Consider the following 13,265-nt stretch of genomic DNA (forward strand, 5'->3'; position numbering starts at 1 on the left):
CTTCCCTCCCTTCCCTCCCTTCCCTTCCTCTTTTTTTTGAGATGGAGTTTCTCGTCACCAAGGCTAGAGTGCAATGGCACAATCTCTGCTCACTGTAACCTCTGCCTCCGGGGTTTAAGTGATTCTCCTGCCTCAGCCTCCCAAGTATCTGGGATTACAGGTGCCCACCACCACGCCCGGTTAATTTTGGTACTTTTAGTAGAGACGAGATTTCACTATGTTGGCTAGGCTGGTCTAAGACTCCTGACCTCAGGTGATCCAACCCCTCAGCCTTCCGAAGTGCTGGGATTACAGGCGTGAGCCACCACACCTGGATCCCAATTCTCATTTTTGAGGAGAGTTTGTAATTTGTTTGTCACCTCCCAAACGTCTTCTTTTACTTTTTCTTTTGTGAAAGGTGCTGTAGCAGAGTAGTCAAGAATTCCCATCTTAGAATCAGACTGCCTAGACTTGAATACCAGTTCAGCCACTAAGGAGTTCCACGTTCTTAACTACTATGAGCTTCAGATTTCTTACAAGCAAAATAAGGATTTATGTAAAGAGTTGATATATATAAAATGCTTAGAAGAATGATTGCTATTCAATGAATAATTATTTTAATATATCAAAATCCTCATGGATAAAAAGAAACAATAAAACTGTATATATAAAGTTTTAATATACATGTATATGTATACATAAACACATGTATACACATGTATACATATACACATTATGCGATTCTCCTGCCTCAACTTCCCAAGTAGCTGGGATTACAGGTGCCTGCCACCATGCGGTGGTATACACATGTATATGTATATGTTTAATAAACATAACATATAGCATGTTTGTTTTATATATATAAAACACACATATACATATATATACATATACACATATATATTCACACACACACACACATATATATATAAGTGATATGGATAAAAATATTGTTTTTTCCATATCATTTACCAAGAGGAAATCACCAACTCTTCTTCTTCCCAGGGCAATCAGTAGAAATTCTTTCATACAATACAGCTTAGGGAGCATCATTATTGTTTTGGATTTCTCCAGAAGATTTAATTTCTGTCAGTGACATGAGATTTCCTATTACAAACCTCCAAGAGTATCTTCCCTCTTTGTCTTAAATTCTTTGCCTATTGTTAATAGGCAAAGAATTTAAGTATTTAATTATTACTTTGAGTTTTGAACCTATCAGTTGCCTTGAGGCTGCAAAGCATAAGTTGTCACCTTCAGATTTGGATACAGTCTCTCTGAAAATATCTTCATTTATTTTATAAATACAGAAGAGCAGGATTTATTTTCATTCTCTTCCAACTTTAAGTCACATTTTCCAACCCTTTATCCTCTTGAATCAGGTTTTTTACCCAAATATGAAACTTCAGGGATTCCTATTTGATACATTTTAGTCTTTATTAGGAAGATGTCTTATTTCTTTGATGATACAGTACATATTGAGGTATATTATAATAATTAAGATGCTTTTTAGTTATGGACAACAGTAATCTCTATTAGTTTATTGGCTCATGTAACCAAAAAGTGAAGCAGACTGTATAGTTCAAGAAAGGCTTGAATGAGTGGTTCACAAAACATTACTGGGACCCAGTATCTCTTTTAAACTTCCAGTTCTCAGGATTGTTTCTTATTGCCAGTTCCATCATGGGAGGCATTCCATTCACGGTCCCAAGATATAATTCTTGGGGTTGTATATTTCCTCATTCATGTTCAGCAGGAAACAGAGAATCTGTGTCCCCCAGTAGTTCAATTAAAATCTAAGAGATGAAATCCACTGGCTCTGACTGCTTTGAATTACATGATCCTTGAACTAATGACTGTGGCTAGGTGAAATGGATATGCTGATTATACAGTATTAAGCCAACCTACCTTGGAGGTTTAGTCAATTCCACTCAAACTACATGACTGGGAAATGTGGTATAGTGCTAGGAAGAGGGAATGGAAAATGACTGCTGGAGAGACAATGAACAAATGTCAATTACAAGAGGCATTTCTCAAGTCTCCATCTCCTGAAATAGCAAGCTGATTAATTTTGCAATAAGTAGCAATGAGCTCATTAGTAATTACTGAACAGTCAGTACCTTGACCAGGTTTCACTTTTTGATTACTAGAAGTAGATAATTGAGTTAGGAAGGTAAAGACGTAATTTTAAAAAGGCAACTCTTCAGTTAGGCTGTGAACTCTTTTTTTTTTTTTTTGAGACAGAGTCTCGCTCTGTCACCTAGGCTGAAGTGCAGTAGTACAATCACCGCTCACTGCAACCTTGACCTCCTGGGCTTAAGTGATTCTTCCACCTCAGCCTCCCAAGTAGCTGGGACTACAGGCATGTGCCACAACATCTGGCTAATTTTTGTATTTTTCAGTAGAGATGGGGTTTTGCCATGTTGCCTGGGCTGGTCTCAAACTCCTGGGTTCAAGACATCTGCCCACCTCAGCCTCCCAAAGTGCCGGTATTACAGGCATGAGCCACTGCACCCAAGCCCCAGGCTGTGAACTTTTTACGGGGGAACAACCTGTTCGTATGTGTATTCTGAGCACTGAGCATAGTGTTTGGTACCTTGGAAGAATTCTGCAAATATTTAATTCATAATTTATAAAGTTTATAAAAATTTCCTCATATATGTCATCTGCTGTACTAAAAATAATACTCTGTTGTGAGATACAGGATGATTATTATTTCCATTTCATAGTTGAGAACTGAAGCTTAAATTTTAAGTAACTTGTCCGAATTATTAAGTGGTGAGGTAAGGGCTTATATCCTGGTTTTCTGTCTTTAAGTTACAAGACTTTAACAGTATCCTACATTGCTTCGCATGCCTCAGATTGTGACCAGCTGAGGGAAACTAATTTTTCTTTTTAATAGGTAATAAGGTGCTCCCTTTTGATATTAATTTTGCATAGGTAAAACTTGCAAAAGTAAGCCAAATAATACATATAGATATTCCAAATGACTGTTCTTACATAGAGGTCTTCTGACACACTGACAACACACCAGGTCATTCAGAACCAGTGGGACTCATTAATAAAGTTAGTGTTAGAGAAGTATTCAAAGTTAACATAACTTCTTTAGAAGCATCAAGGCCTTTCTTTTCATGACTTTCTGTTACCTATTTCTTCCTTTTCATACTACTGTATAGATACATGCACAGTCTGAAGAACAACATTATACTCTTTGATATATTGCTAATTGTCATTTGTCACAGGAAACATAAACATGTGAGTCTACTTACAAAACTGAACATCTGTCAAAAAACCAATTACTATTTACAAAGGACTTTTAAATACCAGCTAATAGTTAATCAATGGGAAAGTCTTCACTGACGCTATATGAGAACATCCAGTTAGAACAGTTTTACAGTCATTCTCAACTAGTTCCTCCAAAGAATTAAACCCTAATAATTAACGTATCTCCTATGCATCTAGAATGGTATTAGTTATGTACAATCCTTGGGAGAACTGAAAAATGGGTCACTCAAATAATTTTTGATGTACTAATATTAACCTTAGCTCCTGGAGGCATGTCTAGACTTGCCTTGTGCCAGAAAGGCATTCACTGTCCTGAAGGGAGAGATCCAGGCCTGGCAGGACTCACCAGTGCTGACTAAAAAGCCCTTGGGCCTTGAATAAACATCAGTGGCAGCCAAGCAGTAGCTGCCATGAGCCTAGAGTGATAATGGCCATAGGGAGAGACTTCTTCTGCTTGAGGAAAAGAGAAGGAAAAGTAAAGAGGACTTTGTCTTGCAACCTGGTGCTATAAACACCAAGAAGACTCCTAAAGCCTCCCATCCCAGGCTCTAGCTCTTGGACAGCATTTCTAAACCCACCTTGGGCCAGAAGGGGACCTGCTACACTGAAAAAAAAAAAAAAAGACCTGGTCTTGGCAGGATTCCTTACCTGCTGACTAAAGATCCCTTGGTCTTTCAGTAAACAGCAGCAACAGCCAGAAAATAGCTGCCACAGGCCTTGGGCAAGACCCAGTACTGTACTGCTTTTAGGAGTGACCCAACACAGTACCAGTGGTCGTGGTCACAAGACTGCTTGCATTAACCCTTCCCCAACTCCAGGCAGTTCAGTGCGAAAAGGGAGACTCGGCTTGTTTGGGGGAAAGTAAGGGAGAAGAATAAGACTCTGCCTGGTAATCTAGGGAATTCTCCTGGATATTATTTAAGACCACCACGGCAGTACCTCTATAAGAGTCAGAGCACCTCTGCAAGAGTCACAACATTACTAGGCTTGGGGTGCCCCCTAATGCACATATGGCCTCAGTGACCAGATTTAGATCACAGCATTTAATTCCCTTTGAGTATTTGGAAAGCCTTTCCAAGAAGAATGGGTACAAATAAGCCCAGACTTCAAAGATTAGAATAAATATTCAGATATCGATGAACAGCCACTAGCATGAAAACCATCCACAAAAGCATGGCTTTGCTAAATGAACTAAATAAGTAAGGCACCAGTGACCAAGTCTGTAGTGACAGAGACATGTGACCTTTTAGACAGAGATTAGAAATACCTGTTTTGAGGAAGCTCAACAAAGTGAAAGATAACAGAGAATTAATCCTGAATCATATCAGATAAATTTAACAAAGAGACTGAAATAATTAAAAACAATCAAGCAGAAATTCTGGAGCTGAAAATTGAATTGATAAACTGAAGAATACACCAGAGTCTTTCAACAGCATAACTGATTAAGCAGAAAAAAATTAGTAAGCTTGAAGATAGGTTATTTGAAAATACAGTCAGAATAGTCAAAAGAAAAAAGAATAAAAAATAATGAAGCACGCCTATAGGATCTAGAAAATAGCCTCAAAGGGCAATAAGAGTTATTGGCCTTAAAGAAAAGGTATAGAGAGAGAGAGAGAGAGAGAGAGAGAGAGAGAGAGAGAGAGAGAAAGAGAGAGAGAGAGAGATATCAGGGTAAAAAGGTTATTCAAAGAGATATTAACAAAGATCTTTCAAAACATAAAGACATCAATATTCAAATACACGAAGGCTATAGAACACTAAGCAGATTTAACCCAAAGAAGACCACCTCAAGACATTTAATAATCAAGCTCCCAAAGACCAAGGATAAAGAAAGGATCCTACAAGCATCAAGAGAAAAATAACAGATAACATATAAAGGAGCTCCAATATGTCTGGCAGCAGATTTCTCAGTGGAAACCTTACAGGCTAGGAGAGAGTGGCATGGTAAATTTTAAACCGCTGAAGGAAAAAACCTTTTATCCTACAAAATTATATCCTGTGAAAATATCCTTCAAACATGAAGGAGAAATAAAGACTTTCCCAGATAAACAAAAGCTGAGGGGTTTCATCAACAGCAGACCTATTTTACATGAAATGCTAAAGGGAGCTCTTCAATCTGAAAGAAAAGAATATTAAAGAGAAATAAGAAATCATCTGAAGGTCCCAAAGTCTCTGGTAACAGTAAATACACAGACCAAATACAGAATATTATAACACTGTTAAGTGTGATGTATAAATTACTCGTTTCATATCTTGAGTAGGATGACTAAGAGATGATCTAAAAAATAGTAACTACAGGCATGGTGGCTCACGACTGTGATCTAGCACCTAGACAGGGCAAGGTGGGTGGATTGCTTGAGCCTAGCAGTTTGAGACAAGCCTGGGCAAAATAGTGAAACCCTGTCTTTACAAAAAATACAAAAATTAGTTGGTCATGGTGTTGCGTGCCTGTAGTCCCAGCTACTTGGGAGACTGGGATGTGAGGATTGATTTAGCCCAAGAGGCTGAGGCTGCACTTAGCCGTGATTATACCATCACTCTCCAGCCTGGGCAATACAGTGAGACCCTGTCTCAACAACAACAACAAAAAAACCTACAACTTTTTGAGACACAGTATTATAAAATATAGATAGAAAAAATAAAAAGTTTTAAAAGTGGGGGGATGAATTTAAAGTATAGAGTTTTTATCAGTTGTCTCTTTGCTCTTAACTCCTAGCAATCACAGTTAAGTTGTCATTGGTTTAAAATAATGGGTTATAAGATAGTATTTGCAAGGCTCATGGTAACCTGAAGCCAAAAAATCTACAATAGTTCCACAAAAAATAAAAAGCAAGAAATTAAAACATACCACCAGAGAAAATCACTTTCACAAAAAGAAAGACAGGAAGGAAGGAAGAAAGAGAAGAGCACAAAGAACCAGAAAAAAACAAAACAAAACAAAACAAATAATAAAATGGCAGTAGAAAGTCCCTACTTACCAATAATAACACTGAATGTAAATGAACTTAACTTTCCAATCAAAAGACACAGAATGGCTGAATGGATTGGAAAACAAGACCTAACAATCTGTTGTTTACAAGAAATACACTTCACTTATAAAAATACACACAGACTAAATAAAGGGATGGAAAAAGATACTCCATGCAAGTGGAAACCCAAAAAGAGTAGCAGTAGCTATACATATATCAGAAAAAATAGATTTTAAGACAAACACTATAAAAAGGGACAAGGAAGGTCATTTTATAATGACAAAGGGATCAATTCAGCAAGAGGATATGACAATTGTAAACATATATGCAACCAATACTAGAGCATCCAGACATATAAAACAAATATTAGAACTAAAGAGAAAGACAGACCCTAATATACCAATAGCTGGAGATTTCAACACCCCACTTTAAACATTGAACAGACTCTCCAGACAGAAAATTAATAAAGAAACATTGAGGCTGGGCGCGGTGGCTCAGGCCTATAATTCCAGCACTATGGGAGGCCGAGACAGGTGGATTGCTTGAGGTCCAGAAGTTTGAGACTAGCCTGGCCAACATGGTGAAACCCCGTCTCTACTAAATATACAAAAATTAGCTGGGCATGGTGGTCCGTGCCTGTAATCCCAGCTACTCGGGAGGCTGAGACAGGAGAATCGCTTGAACCTTGGAGGTAGAGGTTGCAGTGAGCCAAGAATGCCCTACTGCACTCTAGCTTGGGCAACAAAGCAAGACTCTGTCTTAAAAAAAAAAAAAAACCCTGGACTTAATCTCTATTACAGACCAAATAAATCTAATAGATACTTATAGAATATTTCATCCAAAGGCTGCAGAATACACATTCTTCTCCTCAGAACATGAATCATTCTCAAGGACAGACGATATGTTAGGCCACAAAACAAGTCTTTACAATTTCAAAAAACTGAAATAATATATATCTTATCTAACCCACAACAGAATAAAACCAGAAATCAATAAAAAAAAACTTTGGAAATGATACAAACATATGGAAATTAAACAATATGCTCCTGAATGACCAGTGGGTCACTGAAGACATTAAGAAGCAAATTAAAAATTTCTTGAAGCAAATGAATATGGAAACACAAAACACCAAAACCTATGGGATAGGCAAAACAGTACTAAGCGGAAAGTTTATACTAATAAGCACCTACATCAAAAAAGTAGAAAAACTACAAATAAACAACCTAATGACACATGATAAAGAACTAGAAAAGCTAGAGAAAATCAAGCCTAAAATTAGTACAAGAAGAGAAATAAAGATCAGAGTAGCAATAAATGAAATTAAAACAAACAAAAAACAGTATGAAAGATCAACAAAATGAAAAGTTTTTTTTTAAGAAACATAAACAAAATTGCCAAACCTTTATCCAGACAAAGAGAGAATACCCAAATAAATGAAATCAGAGATGAAAAAGGAGACATCACAATTATACCACAAAAATTCAAAGAATCATTACAGACTACTATGAGCAACTATATGCCAATAAGTTGGAAAACCTAGAAGTAATGGATAAATTCCTAGATGCATACAACTTACCAAGATTGAACCATGAAGAAATCCAAAACCTGAATACAGCAATAAGTAATGAGATTGAAGCCATAATAAGTCTCCTAGCAAAGAAAAGAACCAATAGTTTCACTGCTGAAGTCTACAAAATATTTAAAGAAGAACCGATACCAATCCTACTCAAACTATTCTGAAAAACAGACAAGGAAGGAATACTTCTATACTCATTCTACAAGGTCGGTATTACCCTGCTACTAAAACCAGACAAAGACACATCAAAAAAAGAAAACTATAGGCCAATATCTGATTAACATTGATGTAAAAATCCTCAACAAAATGCTAGTACACCAAATTCAGCAACATATTAAAAACATCATGCATCATGACCAAGTGGGATTCATCCCAGGGATGGCAGGATGGTTCAACATATGCAAATCAATCAATGTGATACATCATATCTGCAGAATGAATGAAAAAAGCCATATGATCATTTCACTTGATGCTGAAAAAGCATTTGATAAAATTCAATTGCTTCATGATAAAAACCCTAAAAAAACTGGGTATGGAAGGAACATTCCTCAACATGATAAAAGCTATATGCAACAGACCCACATCTAGTATCATACTGAATGCGGAAAAACTGAAAGCCTTTTCTCTAAGATCTGGAACATGACAAAGATGCTCACTTTTACCACTGTTATTCAACATAGCATTGGAAGTGCTAGCTAGAGCAGTCAGACAAGAGAAAGATATAAAAAGCACCCAAATTGGAAAGGAAGAGATCAAATTATCCTCCCTTGCAGATGATACAATATTTGGAAAAACCTAACGACTCCAACAAAAAACCATTAGAATTGTTAAGCAAATTCAGTAAAGTGGCAGGATATAAAATCAACATACAAAAATTAGTAGCATATCTTTTTTTATTTTTTAGATGGAGTCTTGCTCCATCACTCAGGCTGAAGTGCAGTGGCAAGATCTTAGCTCACTGCAACCTCCGCCTCCCAGGTTCAAGCAATTGTCCTGTCTCAGCCTCCTGAGTAGATGGGACTATAGGGGCCTGCCACCACACCAGGCTAATTTTTGTATTTTTACTAGAGATGGGGTTTCATCTTGTTGGTTGGGCTGGTCTCGAACTCTTGACCTTAGGTGATCCAACCTCTTAGGCCTCCCAAAGTGCTGGGATTACATGCGTGATGCACCACGCCTGGCCAATTAGTAGCATTTCTCTATGCCAACAGTGAACAATATGAAAAAGAAATTAAGAAGGTAATCCCATTTATAATAGCTACAAAGAAAACACATAGGAATAAATTTAACCAAAGAAATAAAAGATTTCTATGATGAAGTATAAAACATTTTTGCAAGAAACTGAAGTGGACACACAAAAAGGAAAGACATTCCTTGTTCATGGATTGAAAGAATCAATATTGTTAAAATGTCCATATTTCCCAAAGCAATCTATGAACTCAATGCAATCCCTATCAAAATACCTTCATGGAAACAGAAAAAATAATCATAACATTTATACAGAACCACAAAAGACCCAGAATAACCAAAGCTATCCTGGGCAAAAATAAAAACAAAACTAGAGGAACCATGCTACCTGACTTAAAATTATACTACAGAGCTATAGTAGCTAATACATCATGGAACTAAAAACAGACACATAGACCAATGGAACAGAATAGAGAACCTAGAAACAAATACATATACGGACAGTGAGCTCCTTTTGACATAGGGATCAAGAACATACACTGGGGAAAGGACAGTCTCTTCAATAAACAGTGCTGGGAAAACTGGATATCCTTATGCAGATGATTAAAACTAGACACCTATCTCTTGCCATATATAAGAATCAAATTAAGGCCGGGCGCGGTGGCTCAAGCCTGTAATCCCAGCACTTTGGGAGGCCAAGATGGGTGGATCACGAGGTCAGGAGATCGAGACCATCCTGGCTAACACGGTGAAACCCCGTCTCTACTAAAAATACAAAAACTAGCTGGGCGAGGTGGCGGGCGCCTGTAGTCCCAGCTACTTGGGAGGCTGAGACAGGAGAATGGCCTAAACCCGGGAGGCGGAGCTTGCAGTGAGCTGAGATCCGGCCACTGCACTCCAGTCCCGGCGACAGAGCGAGACTCCGCCTCAAAAAAAAAAAAAAAAAAAAAAAAAAAAAAAAAAAGAATCAAATCAAAATGGATTAAAGACTTACATACTTAAATCTATGACTTGAAACTATGAAACTACTAAAAGAAAACATTGGGAAACTCACCAGAACACTGGACTAGGCAAAGGTTTCTTCAGTAATACCCCATAAACACAGGCAACCAATGAAAAAATAAACAAATGGGATCATATCAAGTTAAAAAGCTTCTGCATAGCAAAGGAAACAATCAAGAAAGTGAAAAGAACGCAAGGAATGGGAGAAAATATTTGCAAACTATGCATCTGAGAAGGAATTAGTAACCAGACTATATAAACAACTCTATAGGAGAAAACATACAACAATCCAATTTAAAAATGGGTAAAAGATCTGAATAGATGTTTCTCAAAGGAAGACATACAAATGGTAAACAAGTATATGAAAAGGTGCTCATCATTATTGATCATCAGATAAATGCAAATCAAAACTATAATGAGATATAATCTCTTCCCAGTTAATATGGCTTTTATCCAAAAGACAGGCAATAATGAATGCTGGTGAGGATGTGGAGAAAGGGGAACACTTGTACGCTATTGGTGGGAACGTAAATTGGTACAGCCACTAAGCAGAATAGTATGGAGATTCTTCAAAAAACTAAAGACAGAACTACATATGAGCCAGCAATGCCTCTAGTAGGTATATATCCAAAAGAAAGGAAATCGGTATATTGAAGAGATATCTGCACTTCTATGTGTACTGCAGCGTTATCAATCTGAGTGTCCATCACCAGATGAATAAACAAAATGTGGTACATACATACAATGGAGTACTGATTAGCTATAAAAAAGAATGAGATCCTGTTATTTGCAACAACATGGATGGAACTGTAGGAAACTGTTAAATGAAATAAGCCAGGCACAGAAAGACAAACTTTGCATGTTCTCACTTATTTGAGGGAGCTAAACATTAAAACAATTGAACTCACAGAGATAAAGATGGTAGAATGATGGTTACCAGAGGGTGGAGAGGGTGGGGAGGGGGAGTGGGAAATGGGGATGATTAATGGGTACCTCAAAATATAGTTAGATACAATGGATAAGTTCTGATAGCACAACAGGGTGATTACAATCAGCAATAATTTGTTGTACATTTTAGAATAAATTAGGGAATACAATTGGAATGTTTGTAACACAAAGAAATGATGAATGCTTGAAGTGATGGATACCCATTTACCCTGATGTGATTATTATCCATTGTATGCCTGTATCAAAATGTCTCACATGCCCCATAAATATATTCACTACTATGTACCCCACAAAATTAAAATTTTTAAAATGTCTTCATTTGGTAGTATTTTCTAAGAGACTATGGATGCTAAGTTGTTGGTTTTTTTCTCTCCAAATTTTGGGTGTTTTGCTTCCTAAGTATTTAAAAGCCTTTATTCTTTCTTTTTCTTCTCTGTCCCTCTCATTTTATATCCATATTAGGGACTTAGATCCGTTTTTTTTTTTTTTTACATCCAATGTCTAAATTATCAGTGTTTGATGATTTTTATGTATCAGTTTAATCTTTTACAACCTGGCATTTTTTGCAAGTTATCATTGAGCCAGTGACTGAATAAACAAATATGCACCTAAAAAGTTTACTTATGATGAGGAATCACAGAATTTATATCAAAATTCAACTCTGCAAATGGTTGTAATGACAGCCCAATGAATGAAGAAAAAAAAAGAGATGTAAAATCATGAGAAAAAATAGGAAGGTTGATACAAATCAACTATTTGCTTGACCAATCTGTGTAGATTTTAAGACTCAAAGTGATTCTCTTAAGAGATTATTTTAAGCCAGGCAATTTATTTAAAGCTATCTGATGAAATTGGTAAGACAAAAATAACTTCTGAGCAATGAATTTCTTGCAAGTCATTTGAGAAAAGTGCATTGTCACAAATGACAGAATCTTAATGATAGCAGAATACTTTAGTCACAGGAGAAACTCTATTAAATTCCTTGATGGATATACTCAGTGGCACTTACACTTTCACAAGAAAGCAATGCTGAAAATCCATCAGAATAAAACAACACATCTTCCATATGTTACAGCCTATCTCCAAGGAGAGGAAGTAGAATACATATTTGGAAAATCATTAATGCAAAAGCCTCTTGTCTTACCCGTTCATCTGTTGAATGATGGGAATAATTGATGAGACCAGGGATGGGCTGTTCACCGTGTGCCATGACAACAGCAGGACTGGTGTAGAATGGATGCTTCTAATGCACAACACATAACAACTATGAATATAGTGACAGGAAAACATGAAACTATACAAACAAAATGACTAAAAAGGAAAAAAGGTAAAAACAAATGGAAAAATGAAATGCTAACATTTTCCAAATGTAGAATGACAGAATCAGCTTAGATTTTAAATGCTATAAGCTTCTCTCCTAAGATTGAAATTTATGGCACTTCTTACTCTTTTAATTCAGAGTAAAGGAAAAAGAATATATAATGATTTAAAAATGCACCTATTTCACCAATTAGTTTCATTAAAAAAACACACAAAACTTAAATACTTACTAGCCTTAAGTAAGCACTTACTGGGTGACTGAATGGATACTTCAAAAGGATTTCTCGATGATTCTAATCTATATGTTGTTAAAAAAATACCTCACTATGCTCATAGCCAAAATAACTGGATAATCCATAAAACTCTGAGAATTACTTCATATAGCAATTAAATTTTCAATCTTTATGCTCTTAATGAAAAATCATAATCTCCAGAATTGATATGTTACTTTCTGAAGACATTAAGGCATACTAGCTGGATTTTAGTAGGTATGAAGAATAAACCATGTTCTATAACTTTAAGACAGTTAAATTTACTCAAGTAACTCAAGGTAGTATATTTACCCGTGGAGTTGCCCAAAGAGAATTTGTAATACTTTGGTATTGTCCTAATAATATTTATTACTTTATTAAATTAAACATGCAAATATATCCATTTCCTATCTTTGCCACTAGGGTCATTTGTGTCAAGCAATATTTGAATAAGTTATTAGTTAAGAAAAATTCAACAATTGCTGAAAAGCTTTGTTCCTTTAAAAATCTTTATTGATCTTTCCCAACTCATTTCTTGAATCATCTAAGGTCTTTTACCTTCAGTTTGCTGTTCCTTCAAGAATTTGTGAAGTTTTGATATTTTGAATACATAAACATTATATATTTAATATGTCCACAAATGACATCTCCAAAGAGTTCTAAAATGTCACATTGTATATCATTGTAGCTATTACTTCAATAGGCAACAGCTCATCAGTAATGCCTCAGAACTCAGAATAAACTTCAGTG

The 13,265-nt window shown here is 36.2% G+C and overlaps 1 protein-coding gene across 8 annotated transcripts in view; it reads right to left on the minus strand.

The window, feature by feature from the left end:
- GPHN (gephyrin) overlaps positions 1-13,265 on the minus strand; it is a 734,237-nt gene that overhangs the window by 267,140 nt on the left and 453,832 nt on the right. For 3 of the 8 annotated variants that reach the window (XM_011949712.1, XM_011949710.1, XM_011949718.1), the window contains one exon: positions 12,089-12,187. The exons of the other annotated variants lie outside the window; for them this stretch is intronic. In XM_011949712.1, the coding sequence (XP_011805102.1) occupies positions 12,089-12,187 (99 nt within the window). The remainder of the gene's footprint in view (positions 1-12,088; positions 12,188-13,265) is intronic. 8 annotated transcript variants of the gene reach the window in all.

Source organism: Colobus angolensis, unplaced genomic scaffold (genome assembly GCF_000951035.1).
Source record: "Colobus angolensis palliatus isolate OR3802 unplaced genomic scaffold, Cang.pa_1.0 Scaffold3, whole genome shotgun sequence".
Taxonomy (NCBI): Eukaryota; Metazoa; Chordata; class Mammalia; order Primates; family Cercopithecidae; genus Colobus; species Colobus angolensis.